The sequence below is a fragment of the Calonectris borealis genome, chromosome 7, assembly GCF_964195595.1.
Source record: "Calonectris borealis chromosome 7, bCalBor7.hap1.2, whole genome shotgun sequence".
Lineage (NCBI taxonomy): Eukaryota > Metazoa > Chordata > Aves > Procellariiformes > Procellariidae > Calonectris > Calonectris borealis.
The window spans coordinates 16776260-16792363 of record NC_134318.1 but is presented as its reverse complement, the minus strand read 5'-3'; the positions used below and the strand labels follow the sequence as shown (position 1 = coordinate 16792363).

The following is a 16104-nucleotide window of genomic DNA, read 5'->3' as shown; positions in this document are numbered from 1 at the left end:
TCCCTGGTCAGGTTCATAGGGTGGTCATGCAAAGGGATGCTTCAGCACAGCAGGGCATGGGCACAGATAGCAGAAGACATGGCTACCTGAAGGCAGTATTGCTGCTAAACACTTTGTATCATGAAAATACAATCAAAATAATCTGAAGATCAGGTTAGGGTTATTTAGGTGTTTCTTATTTTACATCAACTTGAGTTTTCTTTGTGGCCCTAATCGTAACAGAGCATAGATGATTTGCTAGTTTTGCTTATTGGTAATAAATAAAATAAACATAGTACACGTTGTGTCTTAAAAGGTATCAGAATGCCTTAACAAAAGCATTTATGGCTCACAAAGTCTGCTCCTTTAATACGACCGTGTTTGAGGTGAGAAACGTCCGTTAGCCCAACGGACACAGCTAGAAGAAATGAACTTTCAGGGTACAGAAGCCCTTCTCTTGTTCAAATTAGTTACCAAGTTCCCAGTGCAGCTTGGGAACAATTATTTGGCATTTAACTTTGGTATGTTAATTGAATGTTAATTAATTAGGCAGTTCTCAAGAAAAGGTGATTGGTACCAGAGGAGCAGAGCAGGTTGCTAGTAAAGGGAAGATGACAGGGTTTGTGGGGTTGGTGGGACTCAGAGGGGAAAAAGAGAAGTAATGACTTTGTTGGAAAACTAACGCATTAACTGGGGGGTGAGATGGGAAACATCGCTGCCTTGAAATTGCAGTGCATGCACACATCTGTCTGCTCTGTATTTTTCGAACAGAAATAAGTAAGTTAAAAACTCCTGTAGGCCAAGTCTCTTTGCTGGTGTCCTTAGCTGTTTTCATGTTCAGCACATAGAGATTATTTTATACATAGTTGTAATTTTCTTTCAGAATGAAAAACAAGATACGAGGATAGGGTCAGAGTGCTTTCAACTTAGTTCTGTTCAAGAACAAAGTTTATATGATGTGAAAACCGGTCCTGCAACCCCCGACTTTGAAAACTAACATTTTTTTCCTTCCACACTTAAAGAGAAGTTGGCAAAGGTTGTATTACACTAATCATACAAAAATAAAAAAAAATCTGAGGACACCTGATAAAACATTCTTTTCCCATAAAAAAGTAAAATAATGTAAAATTAAAGCAAAGAGTGAGACTGCAGAACCAAGAAGCAAAAGTTCCTAAAATAGCTTTTGGTCCTTCTCAGAAGTTCTGGCTGCGCAATGTTAACTTTGGAAACACGTTTCTGCTATAAATTTTGGTTGTGTGGTTTTTGTAACTTTTTTTTCCTCCTTGAAAGCCTCTCCAGATGTTTTACAGTTGTTGTTTGAAAATGTTCCATGGCAGGCACTGAGACTGCAGGCACAGAGCAGTAACCCCTTGATGTGGTGGTTGTGGTTTTTCCTTGCAAAGAGAGGAAGGTGTATGATCCTCTCTGTTCTGGGACTCGTTCTGTCACAAATGGTGTGACCTTCAGCACATCACCTGCTCTTGGTTTCTTTCATCTTTAAAACTTAGCCAGCAAGCCATGCAGTTGGATGGCCACTTCAGCAGTCTCTGCAGGAACTCCTCACTCTCCGAGTTGTTAAGTATTTTTTACATTTCTTGTCTTTTTGGGATAATTATAAATACAAGCCAGATTTAAATATTTTTCCAATTCAAGCTGTTAGATTGAAATTCCTGTGTTCACAATCATAGATTCGTTTGATTGTAAAAGACTTCAAAAAGTCATCTATGCCATGCCCCCTTGCCTGAAGAGTCCCTAATGCCATTCTCACTGGATGTTGATCTGACCTTTCCTTAGATCTCCATTCCTGGAGATTCCTCAACTTACCCCTTATGGTATTTAGGAGCATTAGGATGCTCTTAATACCTAACCTGTGTCTTTTCTATCTCTTTGTATGTTATTTTTTGGTGTTTCTGCTGTGGATGTGGATAATGCTTTGTTAGTCAGTAAATTAGAATACTGCTGTCAATTTTCCCTCTTCTAAAAAAAAACAAAACAAAACCACCAAAACATCTACTCCATGCAATCTTTTTTTGCAGGTTATATTGATAGGTTTTTTTTCCTAATCATTCTGGTGACTTTTCTCCCCCTTCCGTGGCTGTACATTGTGGTGGGGTAGAGAGAAAGGAGAACTGTGCATCTTTCAGACTTGGTTTCTGCTCGGGCAGCCGAGACAGCTGGTTGAGTTTGCTGTGGCAGCACGGCACGGCTCAACCTCTGCGCAGCTACTGCCTTCAGGTCCAGTTCCGAGAATTCCTGCCTTTGGAGATGGGTCTCACCATGTTGTTGGGAAAGTGTGCGGTGTTGTACTTGGTACTTGTCCCTGTTGGATGTAGTTTCAGACTATTTCTCCAGCTTTTCAAGATGATTTCAACACCAAATTTCTGCAGTGAACTGATGCTTCTTTCCAGCTTGTGCCAGGTGTAAATTGACCCAGGACACGTTCTAGCCCTTTATCTATCCACATCATGGATATCCATAAATGAATTCAGTAATTTCAGACCCAGAACAAACTCATGCAAAAACCCATCCGATGATGCTTGTTTCTATTACTTACCATTGGTTTAATAGTTCGGTAAGCTTAAGCTTCCAGCCATTTTGTGTTGTGTTCAGCTAAACCTTATTTCCCTTGTTTATTAGTATGAATGTCATGTAAAGCAGCACTGAAACCTCACTGAAATCAAAATAATCTATGCTCAAGGTCTGCTAGTGTAAAGAAAGTACAGAAGTGTGGCGTGATTTGTTCCTGACAAATCCATTTTGGTTGTTACTCATTTTTTACTTTCCTCTTGGTTCTCCTGAATCGTTTGGGTTATTTTTCACCAGTAGGAAACTGCACCTCCAATTCTGCAGTTATTCCTTTTTTTAAGATAGCCACTAGATTTTCCCTTTTCCAGATTTTCTTCATCGTACTGATTGTGCATGGATTCCCTGTGTTCAAACTCTGGTTAAATGCTTCTGATACTTTTTTTCTGGCACTTTTGGGTGTTAGTGGTAGTGTTAGCTCAGGAGTTGTTTATGGTAGTAATTGGAGGGCTCAGGATGGATTAAGTGAAACTGAGCCTCTCACCTACAGGTCACCAGTTTGAATCTAGCCAAAGATGGGTTAAAGTGAGTCATTTCCGTTTTTCAGATGCTTGTATTATGTGTGAAAACTGTTGATGACTAGAACTGGCATTACAAGATAAAAGCGTACAGCAGTAATGAAAGACACTGTTGTTTGAAATCTAAGCAGTGAAACCAACAATTGGATGAGTAAGAAAACAAGCAGTCTAATGCTATTGGAGTGCATTTCCTTTGGAAAGCCATATCCAAGATTCACTTGGTGGTGGCCTTTCACCAGCTTTGTCTTTTCTTTATAATGGGGCATGTTTTCAGATGTAGCAACGTGGGTACAGCTAAGCCTAAATGAGACGCTTACATATTTTATCTGGATCCGTGCAGAGTGTTTTGTGCTTGCCAAATTGAGCCATTGTTGCTATGTTTTGTAATGTATTACTTCAAAGTTAATGTAGTGGATCTGGTAAGATGCTCTGCCAAGTTTTGGCAAGTGTAGAAGGAAATTGGGGAATCCCGGTTCCACTGAAGTCATGGGGTAAGGATAGCAGTATTCAAATCTGTGTCTCCAGCATGTACTATTCCAATTGGCAAGAGCTTTTGGGGAAGCCTATATATATGTGTCTTGAGAGGTATTTGTGAAGAGCTGAAGGTGTGCCAAGGCAAGCTGGACCCATATTCAAGACCAGACTTGTACCTGTTGTCACTCTCATGCAGCAGCCTTGAAAGCACATGCTAGATAACTCTTAGGTTTGCAATAAGGGCTTTATTAAATAAAACCTCTGTTAATTAATTTTATATTACGTTCAGTTTAATTAGGCATTCCCCTCATTATCTATTTTGCTACAAACCTGCGTGGTGTTTGGTTTTTTAATGATAATACATAACTGCATTATAGATCCTACCAGGGCAAAACTGGGTATTTCTGCAGGACACAGCTGTAGCTATAGTAATGAAGGAGGCATTGGTGATAAAGGACGTTACTTGGGTATTAGTGGTAGAAACATGTATCATACCCTGTTTCACAATGTTGAACTATGGCTGTGTTCCTGTTGCGATTAGCAGGGCAGTTCATGCCTCCCAAAGCAGGGTTTGAGCCAGTCGGCCCATTTGCTCTGCTGGGGAGTTCAATTCCACACAGTTTGCTGTGCGGTCACTGGGACTAGCACTTTCTAAACCTGTGTGCATTTGGAGGTGGTACCAAAGATACAACTTGCTCTCCTCACTACTCTACTAGTGGAGCAGGTTTGTGTTGGTACTTTTAACTTCAGGTAAAATCAGTCCGTTTAATCCAACTTGTTTACTTGGACTGTTTAAGCTAACGTCACTGATTTTGCCTGATGGAGAACAGCAAGCACAGTTCTCGGCTACTCCAAAAAAGCAGCCAGCTGGAGTGTAAGCTTCCTGAGATGAGGTGGGAGCAAACACCTGGGAGCAACCACTGGCTCCGTGCCGTGGGCCCCTGCATGCGGAGTGGGCATCTGCTGGCAGCCAGAGATGTAGGCCTGGGAGGAGGGGTGGACTCCCTGGGAACCGCTGCGAGTCCATGTTGAACAGCCAGACTGCTGAGAAATGACTGCTTCTGCTTTGTAATTGGCGTTATATATGCTCCTTTTGTGCTCTTGGCATTGAGGCAGATACAGAGCAGAAGCTTGTGTAATGACAGGGGCAGGGCATGTCTGTTGCAGGGTTAGGACACATAGCGGTACCTTGAAAGAACTGAAGAGGAGGGGCACACACGCGTACTCGGAATCTCTCCTAATGGATAGTTACGTCCTATTTCCTTTGTGGCCTTGCTTTCCTGCCCTGACTGACCGTCTGACGGGTTAGCCAGCCATTGCCAGGCTCTGCTGAAGTGTGCGAGGAGGAGAGCTGCAGGAAAATCAATCCCTGAAATAGTTTGGGATGACCAGTTTCTCCCTTTCTCTCCATTTCCCAGCTCTTTAAAAGCAAAATGGCTTTTAAAACACAAGGAAAATGTCCGATTTACTGCTTTCCAAAATTGTGGATAAAGATTCCATCCTTTTAATGCAATTGAAGTTATTTTTCTAATACTACAGCACATTGAGCATTAGGTAGTTAACATTTTTAATATATTTTCCCAAACAATATATAGTCTCTATTTTTCTGTGTAAAAAGAATAATGTTCTTAAATAACCAAGGCAATAGTTATTTCCACTCCTCTCCTTCTCTTCTCTTTGCTGTTTCCCTTCCCGCCCCATAAAATTATCTCACTGGATGATTTATAAAAACTGTATTTAGATTGCAGTCTATACAGAACAGGATAGGAAGCCCTCGGTAGCTCTGTATTACACTTACCTGGAATTCTCTGTGTAAAAAATAGGAATTTGTTTCTAAGTTCAATATAAAATTAATGGATATGATCTGCAAAAAAATGCTGTATTTTCTTACTTATGCAGTAAATATCTTTTCAGACAAATGCATTTCCTTCTGAGACACAAAACCAAACTAGCGAGACAGTGCTGAACAGATAGTTCTTCGAATCAGACTCCTCCTTTTTTCCTAATATTTTCATTGCAGTGAGTAAGAAATACGGGTCTGCCAGTCTGCCTATTGAACTATCTACTGCAGCTTAACTGCAGCAAGGAAGCAGTAATCCTATTGTGCTCCTCCAGCAGTCTCCCGGGAAGCAGAAGGCATTGAAATTACTGAGCTGTTGTCCTATCCCCTCCTCACCTGTCTTTGTGGCTGTAAATACAGTGTCTGCCTGTAAATAACAGTTTGCTGCACCTTTAAGCACATTCCCTAACAAGAGGCAGCGATTTACTGAAGTGATAAGCTGTAACTAATACTAGGGTATCATAATAGGTAAATAGATTAGCACCGTGCTTCTCTGTATTTTGCTTTCTAGGGAGCCCACTGGCTCATTCACTCGGAGATGCTTACTACGGCACTTTGCACCGCGCCGAGTTAAATCTGTCAGTTACAGTATTGCAGCTATCAGTGCTGGTGCGGATGGAGCTAATGAAATGCATTAGTGAATCTGTGGGGTAGCATCGATCGCTTAGCCTGTTTTTCTTCCCCTTTCTGTTCCCTGGCCCAAAAGGGGATTGTAATGGGCTGTACCAATATTTGATGCCATGGCTATAAATTGTCCTTTGAGCTGCATCATCAGCATCCATCATGTAACTGTTGCAAGTACGCCAGCATCGTTTGTCGTCAAGAAGTAAGCAGTGGGACGGGCAGCCTGGGCGTGATCCATGGCTTCCCCCAGCTCGAGTTCCTTGGTTTTCCCAATGGAAGGGCCCGGCACTTCCGAAGCAGTTGTGATGCTGCTGCTGGGCAATGGGCGCGCATGGCTCTGAGGGACGGGAAGGTGCAAAGGAAAAAGGAAAGGAACAGTACCAGGGAATGTGGCCGGTCCTCATAATTGTGTCGCAAATCTTGTGATATTTGGCACGTTCTTAAAGACCTGGCTCCTAGAGGCGGGGGATTAAATAACAATTGCTTCCTTTCTCTTTCAAGCCAGGCTTAGCTCTGTGGTTGCAGAGAAATGCTTGAAATGTGACTCGGGCTGAAGGGAAAAAAAATTAAGTCTTTGCCTTCCAGCCCTCTTCCCTCTCCTTGTCCCCAGGATCCCAGTGGGGATACATTGCGATGTCTTATGATTTTTTCAATGAAGCGTTTAAAACTATTGGACGCATCCAGAAGGACGTAAAGCATGGCCAACTCTGGGTGTGTGAGAGTATTTGTGAGTATTTTAAAGAGAGGTCAGTCACATTCTGTGCTGAGACACACTCTTGCAACGTCTGGTCCTCTTCAGAGAAGGGAGAAACAAAAATGGGACTGGGTAGCAGCAAGCTGAGTATCTCTGAATGGATTTTTTCTCTCGCTTCCTTAGGGAAACCCCTTGGGCTACGTGCAATTGAAATTTCTCTTATTTTTAAATCTTTCTGTTTTTCTCTATTTCACAAATGTGAAAGCTGAGGCTGCTCATTTCTGTGTTGGTTTCTTAATGCAGTCATTGTTAGCAAATCAGTATTGATTTATTCCTATGAAAATACATCAATGCTTAAAGTAAAATGCAATCCCATTAAGAATGATACAGGTTTTGCAAATGGAGAAAAGTAGGTCAAATATTGCACCAATCATCCCAGAGTGTGTCCCTTTAAGCGAAATAAATGTGTGAACACACTTAAACTGTCAGCATGTCATTTCATTGCCATTATTATGCATCTTTTGGTATGAGCTGGCAGAGCCCTCTGTGACTGAACAGGGGTTGAAAATGTCAGTGCTGGTGTATTAACCAGGTTGTATTTTACACGTGGGCTGCGTACGGGGGCGTGGGGGAGTGCACGTTTAAGGATTTTTCCTTTCCCCGATTGCAACAGTTGACTTCAACTTCAGCAGGAAAGCCATATCATTATATGCAAGGGACATTGTAGCAATGCAGCACAGGAACACGATTTAAATCTGATCATTAAACTGCCGCAGCAAGAGGCTGCAAGAGACGGTGTGGATGGTCCATCTGCAAAATCTGTGCTCCTGTTGTACGAGGAGGAGGGGCAGAGAGGGGAGAAAAAGCAGCTGCTTGGCTGTGTTATGAGCGGGAGAGACTGACTGTTGGCACCATCTGTAGCTGTCCTTTGTGCTTGCTGCTTTATCTGTTCATTATAGTATGATACTGAATTTCTCGTGCTTTGAGTCTAAATGAGTTGAGATGCGCCTAATACTGTCAGCATAAAAAGCAGTAACTAAGTACACTAAAGATGAATAGTGTAATCTGTAAATTCATTTTGAGTTTGTTTCATCTTGCTTGAATAGCCCAGGAAGTGATGTTCTCCAGAAGCCAGCTGTACCAGATGTGTGTGGGGGGTATATATTCATCTTACCAAGCGGAGAGTAGAGCAGTGGAGGTGGATGGGGCAGCGGAGAAGGGAGGCCACCCCAACATTTCCAGCAGAGGAGAGCAGACTCCTTTAGAGTGTTCTTGCTCCTGCTGAGCAGGATAGGGGGGGACCGGTAACTCCTCAGGCAGCTACAAACAGCTCTGTTTTCATTCCATGCACAAACACCGACGCAGGGAAGAGAGCGATTATTATACATGGTACATGAGTCGAAATGTCCCGGGGGAGGAAAGGTTAAACCTCTCCGTAATGAGTGCTGTGATAGGGATAAGTAAATTTGCCACGTTTTATACCTGCAGTCTCTTAGTTTCTAAAAGCATGAGTCCCCTCCAGATAACTTGTAGAATGAAACCATCCAGCTTATCTTGAGGACCTCTTTGTTCTTTGACAGTTTACATTTCACCTTTATAAATGTGTGTGTTGGATATTGGTAATAATAATAACTCATTAAGATCTTTTCTTATCTTCACCAAAGCAATGCTATCTCATTGGCATATTCCTTTTCCGGGAGTTACTCTGCTTTTTTTCCCAGCAGGTTTGGCTTTTGTTTGCATATTCATGCCCTCAGACCCATTGGGTTGTTGCTTTTTATCTTACTTGTCAAGTGCATATAGGTGTGCAGAAGGAGCAGCTCCTTCCTCCCATCAAAGCCTTGTTTAAGATGGACGATTTCCATTTAACATCGTAGTAATTACACTCGGCTGTGGAAGTGCTCAGCATCCACTATTACTCTGCGACGGCTGCATTTAGCATTCGGCAGAACACTTTGTTCATGTTTCTCAGAGCTGAAGTGGCCGTGGTGTGCGGGAAGAAGCCCTGCGAGGCAGGCATTTGTATCTCCAGGCGGCTGGAAAAGGGGGAGGGGGGCCTTTGTTCCTGGCACATTAGTAATGATATGCCAGGGATAAAAGGTGAGTATAATTTGATCAAATGCTTGTTGACAGATTCCTTGGCTAATAGAGAAGCAGCTTAGACTGACACTCGTTGCTGGAACGTTTCACAGAGCTCGGGGGAATGCTTTCTGTAGGCTACATGTGAGGCTGACAATTTCCGAGTGACCATATTTAGTTACATAAAGAAGTGGTGTCCCCTTTTTGTTACAACAGAGCTCTAATACACCTCCCTAAACACCGCTCTTGACCTTCCACTTGATAAATGCAATGAAATTACTACCTCTCCTTTGTCCAAATGAGTGATTAATTCACAGGAATGGCCCGGGCTTTAAGTATTTTTCTTGTGTGGCCGTTAAACTTGAGAAATTCCAGTTGTTTCTTGTGCTGAAAAATCATATTTGTGGGTGTTCCCCACAGGAACCAAGCAGGTTCCTTTTTTTCCCCTACAAATACGACTTTACATTTAGTCTCTTTGGAATTTGTTCTAAGTATGTGTTAACAGTACCTGTGAGTAGCTGGAAAAAGAAGGTGGTGGACCCTGAAATGATAGTTTGCTACTGCTTATGATTATGTTATTTGGTGAAAAGACAACCATTAGAAAAATAAGAAATGAAAACAAAAGCCTCAATTTTAGAGAATTCTGCACTTGTCTCTTTTAAACCACCAAGCCTAAAATTACATGTAGAGCTCTCCTACTCTAAACCACTGTGGCAGCTTGGGTTTTGAATAGTCTTCTGGTTCTCACCTACTTGTGCAATCTGTTGATTTGTGTTCGGTTCATAACAACTCAGGAAAACAGTTAAAAATTAAATACGAAGCATTTTCTTGTTCTGAGGGTTTTGTAAAGCATACTTTAAAGAAGGAGAAACCCCAAGCACTTCTACTTGAGCATGTTTCTTCAACTGCAGAATTTTGCAATTAGTCTGCACTTTGTTCTGGTGAAACTCTTCACTGTGTCATACCTTGATGACTTTTTACTGGAGCCACTTCTGATGCTGGAATTAAACAGGCAGCTTTGAGGCTTAGTCAGGTGTGGCTGGAGGCTTCAGTGGGGTGTCTTGGCTGGGTGCGCTCATGGGATTTCACCCGCAGTCGCTTTCTGGGGCTCTGCTTACTGCAAAGTAGGTGGTTTCTGTAACAGAGGCTGGTCTTTTGTGAATGTGGGTGAGAAAGGGAGAGGCCACGTTTTAGAGATAATGACCCCTTTCATGTCTTCAGAGGGAGTTGCAAGCTTTTTGTCCCTCTAGGAAATCTCTGCATCTTCATAGTTCATAAGCGTGATTTTGCTATAAGCACAGAATTACCCTCATTGACCAGAAGATTAGGCACATAATGGAAATACACATTTAGGGGTTGTGCTGGGTCAAATATAGATTTAAGTGCCTAACTTTGTATCCATACATCAATGTGGCTGTATTCTCCTGTTTATCTATTCAAGACTGGTAGCTGATAGCAGTTTTGGAAATTAATTCCTGCACACGGGTTTCTCGTCGTGCCTCTCCGATTAATCTGTTGCACAAAAATAGCCAAATAGAAAAGAGATCTTGTTGTTCTTTGCTCCTCTTTGTGAATGATGTCTTCTGTATGTTTTTGTTATGTTTCTATTAGTGTGAAGTGAATTCTTCTGAGTCTTTTTTCACTCACAACAGCTATCCCATGTCCTTGTGCCTCATCCATTCTTCATCTCTGGGCTGCTCAGCTCAGACAAGTTCTCTTGTTTGCCTCCTGGGCTGTGCAGAATGTTTGTAACTTGTGTAAAAACATTATAATGATAATGTGGGGCAATTACAGACTCAATTTGATAGGATAATAATGTGAGTGGTGGTTAGTGGACGGGCTTTTCACTCCTGGGGTCTGTCTGTTAGAATTGTGACTCCTGTCACAGTAGCTTGCATCTGCACTCGGCTGTGCCGGTTCTTCAGTTGTGCGCTTACTGTCACTGTGTTCTGTTTGCGCAGCGCTGCTTTCGTCGTGGTGTGAGGAGCTGGGACGGCTCTTGCTGCTTCGCCACCAGAAAAGCCGGCAGAGCGATCCTCCAGGGAAGCTACCCATGCAACCCCCCATGAACTCTATGAGCTCCATGAAACCCACCCTGTCTCATAGGTGAGTCTCAGCCTGGTCCGTAGGAGTGGCAGTCTGTACAGACGACAATTGAAATGCTTGTTACCATTGACAGAGGTTGCTACACTGTTTCATGCACTGAACAGCACTACAGACAACAGGGGATCTGTAATTACAGCAAGTACTAAATAAACTCAGGTTTTGTCTTTGCTATTGCCTGGTACATAGTGGAGTGATGCTTCCATCTTCAAATCTGTGCTAAGATCAAGTGGGCTTGCTTTCAAACTTCAAGTTGTGCCCTAGAGATAAACTTCTGCAACGTCTCTCACCAGACATTTTCCTACTGTTTATTTAAATACAACTGGCTTTTCTTGAGGTTGAAAACATTTCACTGATGTGTTCTGTTTTGTAAGAGTGGTTGGAAATGTATACAAAGCAATTGTTTAGTGCGCGTAGCCATAGATGGGAGAATGTCCTATACCACCTTATATCATGTGAGGATCACAAAGCACTTATGTTAATTTAGAGAAAATGTAAGCATTAAAGGACACCGGAAGAAGCTGAAGATGTGAAGCCTTTGATTACCAAATTATGTGGAGGAGCACTATTTGTATTTCTTGTCTGCAGAGCCTAGGTTGAGGCAAAAGCTGAAGAATAAATGTAGACAGGATTAAACAACTCATTTCATGCTTTATGTTTCTGGGAGTTTTTTTCAAGGCTTCGTTTCCCTCAGCATCACATTAAAGAAATCACAAATAGTATAAATTGTTTTTAGTGTAGGGTATTTTTGTTAGTAAAGGATTGTAAGTGTGCGGATGAGGCTGAATTCCTTGTACCTAGATTCCATGGTAGCATAAGTAACTTGAACTTTTGTGTTAGAATGGAGCTTAGGAACATCTTTGTACCAGTGCATTTGCATGTGTCAGTTAGTCTGGAAACCACTTTTGGTTTTGTGTTGGGTTTTTTTTTCCTTATTTTTGTTGTATTTATGGGAAAACCATGCAAACTCTATGCGTTTCATTATAGCCCTTGAGAATAAAGTCCTTTTTTGTAGTATAGTTAATATAATATCACTTACTTTTCAGAGTACCTAGATTGCCTCTTTTCTCAGTTGCTTATGAAATGATCGATTGTAAACACACTTAAAAAAAAAAACAAAAACAAAAAAAACCCCTTCTGTTCTAAGATTATTTTTACACCTGGGAGAAGCTTTGCAGAAGCCAAGGTGAAATTAGTGGCCAGTCTGCAGAGAAAGTGTGGTGCAGTGTATACGCTCTCTTAGGTGTAGATTTGTAGTTCTCAGATGCCTGATTCTCATCTGACCTTTTAGCCTCTGTTCCCCTAGAGTCCATAAAGTAAGGATGAAAGCACTGTTCTGTCTCACAGAGGCTGTGTGCTACGTTACTAGATAAGATAGGCACAACTCTCTTCTTTCATGGCAGTTTTCCACTGAAACTCTGTCACATGTCAAAAAATAAGTACTTTCTTCTGCTAAACCTAAATACCAGCATTTCTGGCAATACTGGGTTACCCAATATTCTACCTAATAATAGGACATCCTGCCCAGTATCAAACAGTCCGTATAAGTTTCTCTTGAGTATTGTCTTTGAAATGCTTTACTGAGGAAGACACTAGAAGTCAGTTCTGAATTACTGCTGTTTACCTATGAGATGCCCCTCTAGAAATATAATTTCTGTGGCATAACTTTTTATCTATAACAGCTGCAGCAGCCTCTTAGGGGTTTGGAATACCTGCATCGCTGCTTCAGTGTGTGCTGTTGTCTCATCTGTAATTTAGCCATAACCATGATTGCTCAAAATCTCTCAGGTGGTACATTAGAATGAGGCATCTTGTGGCTCTCCAACTTCTTTTTCCAACTGGAACTGTTTATTTTCATGGATGTTTTATAATCAGTCTGTAAGACAGTAGTAAAGTATGGGGTGAAGAAGAATTGAGTTTTCTGTTTGTTTGAATTAAACAAAAGATGAAAATCCATTAAGTACAATCCCAGTGATAAAGCTGTTGATGAAGCAACATTTGTATTTGCATTAGATTACATTTGGGTCAAAAGCTTAGTATTAAAGTTCACAGTATCTTATCTCTAATTCACAAGGTTTTTGTGTGAATTCAAACCAAGAAAAAGTATGCTTTGCATTTCCTATAAGAAATTAATGTAGCCAGCTACTTCAAGTTTTGTAAAAGAATTAGATATTAAATTAGAACAACCAAGAGTATATTCAAGAATGTTACGTAGCTTAACAGAGGGAATATAGGAGATAAGTCAGCTGCTGAATATCACTAAACAAAAAAAAAAAAAACAACTTTCCCTGTCATCCCCTGAAGTCCCAAGTAGGACTTCACACAGAGCTTTTTTTTGCTGTTGCTTTTACTAGCAACAAAATTACCCAGAACTCTGGTCAGGGACTAGAATCCCAATGTACCTGGCACTGCAGAAACACAGCTGCTTAGTCTCAAAGTTGAAACAGGGCTCGGCTATTTAAAATAAATTCTGACTCAAGAATGTATCACAAGAATCTAAACCTAAGGATTCCTATTTAAGAAACTGTGGGCACATACACTGCAGGGAATTCAGGTCTGGCCTATTTTTAGGGACAACCTTTTATTTTTAAAAAGTGAATTGAATTGTGGGAGGAAACTGAAGTAGACAGATCAAGGAGGGCTTTTATAGTGATATTGTTGGTCAAATGCACTTAGAGAGAGCAGAATATAAGTCATACAAGGATGTGCACACATGCAACAAATGCTTTCAGAGTAGGGACTGTATTGTGCTAATTTCTTTCTGAATTTAGTTTTTCATTAACAGAATGATCAAGTGTTGCATATAGAACAAAAATTCAGCTAAATACTTACTTCCTAATGTAGGGTGGTTGGTTGGAGTGCAAACTCCTGTGCTTTATGAACAGCATGAGCACTGGATTGTCAAAAAAAAAAAACCCTCAACCTTACCTTTTTTTTTTTTAGTCAGTGCAGTGTAATAATAGTTAGCTCAAACTTGAGTGTAAGATTCATTCTTTTTTTTTTGTATTTTATTTTTAGACTTTTTTACTGATTCATGTAAACTTCACTCCTGAAGGACCAGTATGAGACCTATCCACCTCCTTAATCCTGTATAACTTCTAATTTAAGTCCTACTTAAAGGATTTATGGGGGACTTAAGGAGAGCCGGTAGTCTTTGGGCTGGCCCTTCTGCATAGGAGTGAAATTTCATGCTTTCTAGCTTGCAGGGAGTAATGTAACTTCTTTGTGTTGCAGTTTTCCAATCTGACATAATGTCTGCAATAACAGATACTACTCAAGGTGGCTGATTTTTTACTTATAAATTAATTTAAGGTCTTTGGCAAATGCTGTTATGTAAGTACAAATTATTGTCATTATACACCTTCCTTTGCTTTGATCAAGTTCCTACTTAACACTTCATTGCATTAAGTGGTGGATCTTTACATGTGGATCAAATTGAATCTTGGTTGAAATGGGTACAGCTTCCATCAGTCCCAGCGGGAATTGCACCCTAGTTCGGTTTAAGGTGGATCTGACCCAGGCAAGCCCTAGGGGGCTTCTCATTTCTTGCATAGCTTATAGTAAAGCTTACTTTGTCAACAAAACCACCTGGAAATAGACAGCTGTTAGTTGCAGTTTGGTATGTTGTCACGAACGTTCTCTCTTGCTCCAAATTTTGGTCTTCTGTATTAATTGTCGGCTGTCTTGCAGTTAGTGACCAAAGGGTAGTAATGTCTGTATAGGGCAGTCAAGATTGATGAAAAATACGAATATAAAATTATTTTTATCACAAATTACTTAGTGCCAGAGGTTTTGAGAAAATTAAACAGTAGATCAAATTAAGTAGTAATTCAATATTACAGTAGGTGCTTTATTTATTATCATTACTGTTTTATGTTCAGGCAATCGCCATAAATGCTTTTTATTGGTTAGACCTGCTTTACAGGGGTGCTTATTTTTAGTGTTTGTTTTGTCTCTTTTTTCTTCCAATTTAAACTTTACTAAGAGCTGAACTTTCAATATCGGTGGGAGCTCTTGGAAAAGAATGGCAATTCTGTGTCTGAATTTTTACTGGGTGGTTAGGATTGGCTCTTACATCGTTTGTTACAGATCAGGAGTGACCTGGCTATAGCGTACCAGTAGAAACAATGTCACCAAGTTTCTGCAAAGGTTTCTGCCTTTTGAGTTTTGCTATCATAGGTGGTTTTGACCAACAGTGATAGTTACTTTAAAAATGTCTGGATGAGAGGAATGGTTAAAGTGAAAGGTCAGGTACAGCACATACACACTTTAATGAAAACAAGCATGATGTGCATGTTTTATACATTAGTTTGAAGTTGGGGATCACTTCGTTACTTCATGTGGCTGTGGCGTACAGGAACAATCTTTGCAAAAGAATTCAAAACTCTTTAGGTGAAAGATAAGATTGTTTCAAAGCCTTTTCATCCTTCTGTTTGTGAAGTTGTGAAATAAATATAATTAGAGACTGAACAGATGGTAAATCCTAATATAAGAGTAAAGCAACCTGTATTACTCCTGATTCTGCAAGAGCAGCCTCTCTTTTTCTTCTGTCTTCCTTTCTGTCAAGAAATGTTAAAATCCACCGTCGGGAGAAAATAAAGGAAAAGTTCAGAATCCAGAAATGTTTCTGCAGAAGTGCCATTTCTGAAAGAAAAAAAAAAACCCTCAAGATTTGTTCAGAACAGTATTAAGTAAGGCCCCTGATACTCCAAAAGACAAAACTAACTGCTCGAAAGTACTGTCCCAAGACTTGTTCACCCATCTTGTCCTCTAAGTGAAACCACTGATACTAGTTTTAGTGCATACACTTATTATGGGGAGGAGGTGGAAGAAAACCTTGAAAGAACGTTGAAGCTAAAAGCAAATGATTAGTACTGTCTAGTTGAAAACTGATGGTGTAACCATTAGCTGTTAATAATTAAATCTGTAATATTTTCATGTGAAAAATCTCTATTTCATTTTAGGTGAGATAAGTTTGTGGTCAATTCTTGTGGTAGCAGGAGAGACTGAGACACATGATCTCTGAAAGCAATAATGGGCAGCTTAACTTCTCTTCAAATATGTATTCTTCACATGCTTGGTAAAAGGTATAGGATATGTATCATTTTTTATTGTGTGTACAGCACTTTGCACAGATGTGAAAATAGGGCTTCTGCATTGATTAGAGAGTCAAAGTGAGCGCTATTGCAATAAGAATAATATATAGCAAC

At 40.6% G+C, this 16104-nt stretch overlaps 1 protein-coding gene across 1 annotated transcript in view; it reads left to right on the top strand.

The window, feature by feature from the left end:
• ZMIZ1 (zinc finger MIZ-type containing 1) overlaps positions 1-16104 on the top strand; it is a 312000-nt gene that overhangs the window by 247886 nt on the left and 48010 nt on the right. Inside the window, exon 6 of the mRNA XM_075154379.1 lies at positions 10753-10897. Within this exon, the coding sequence (XP_075010480.1) occupies positions 10753-10897 (145 nt within the window). The remainder of the gene's footprint in view (positions 1-10752; positions 10898-16104) is intronic.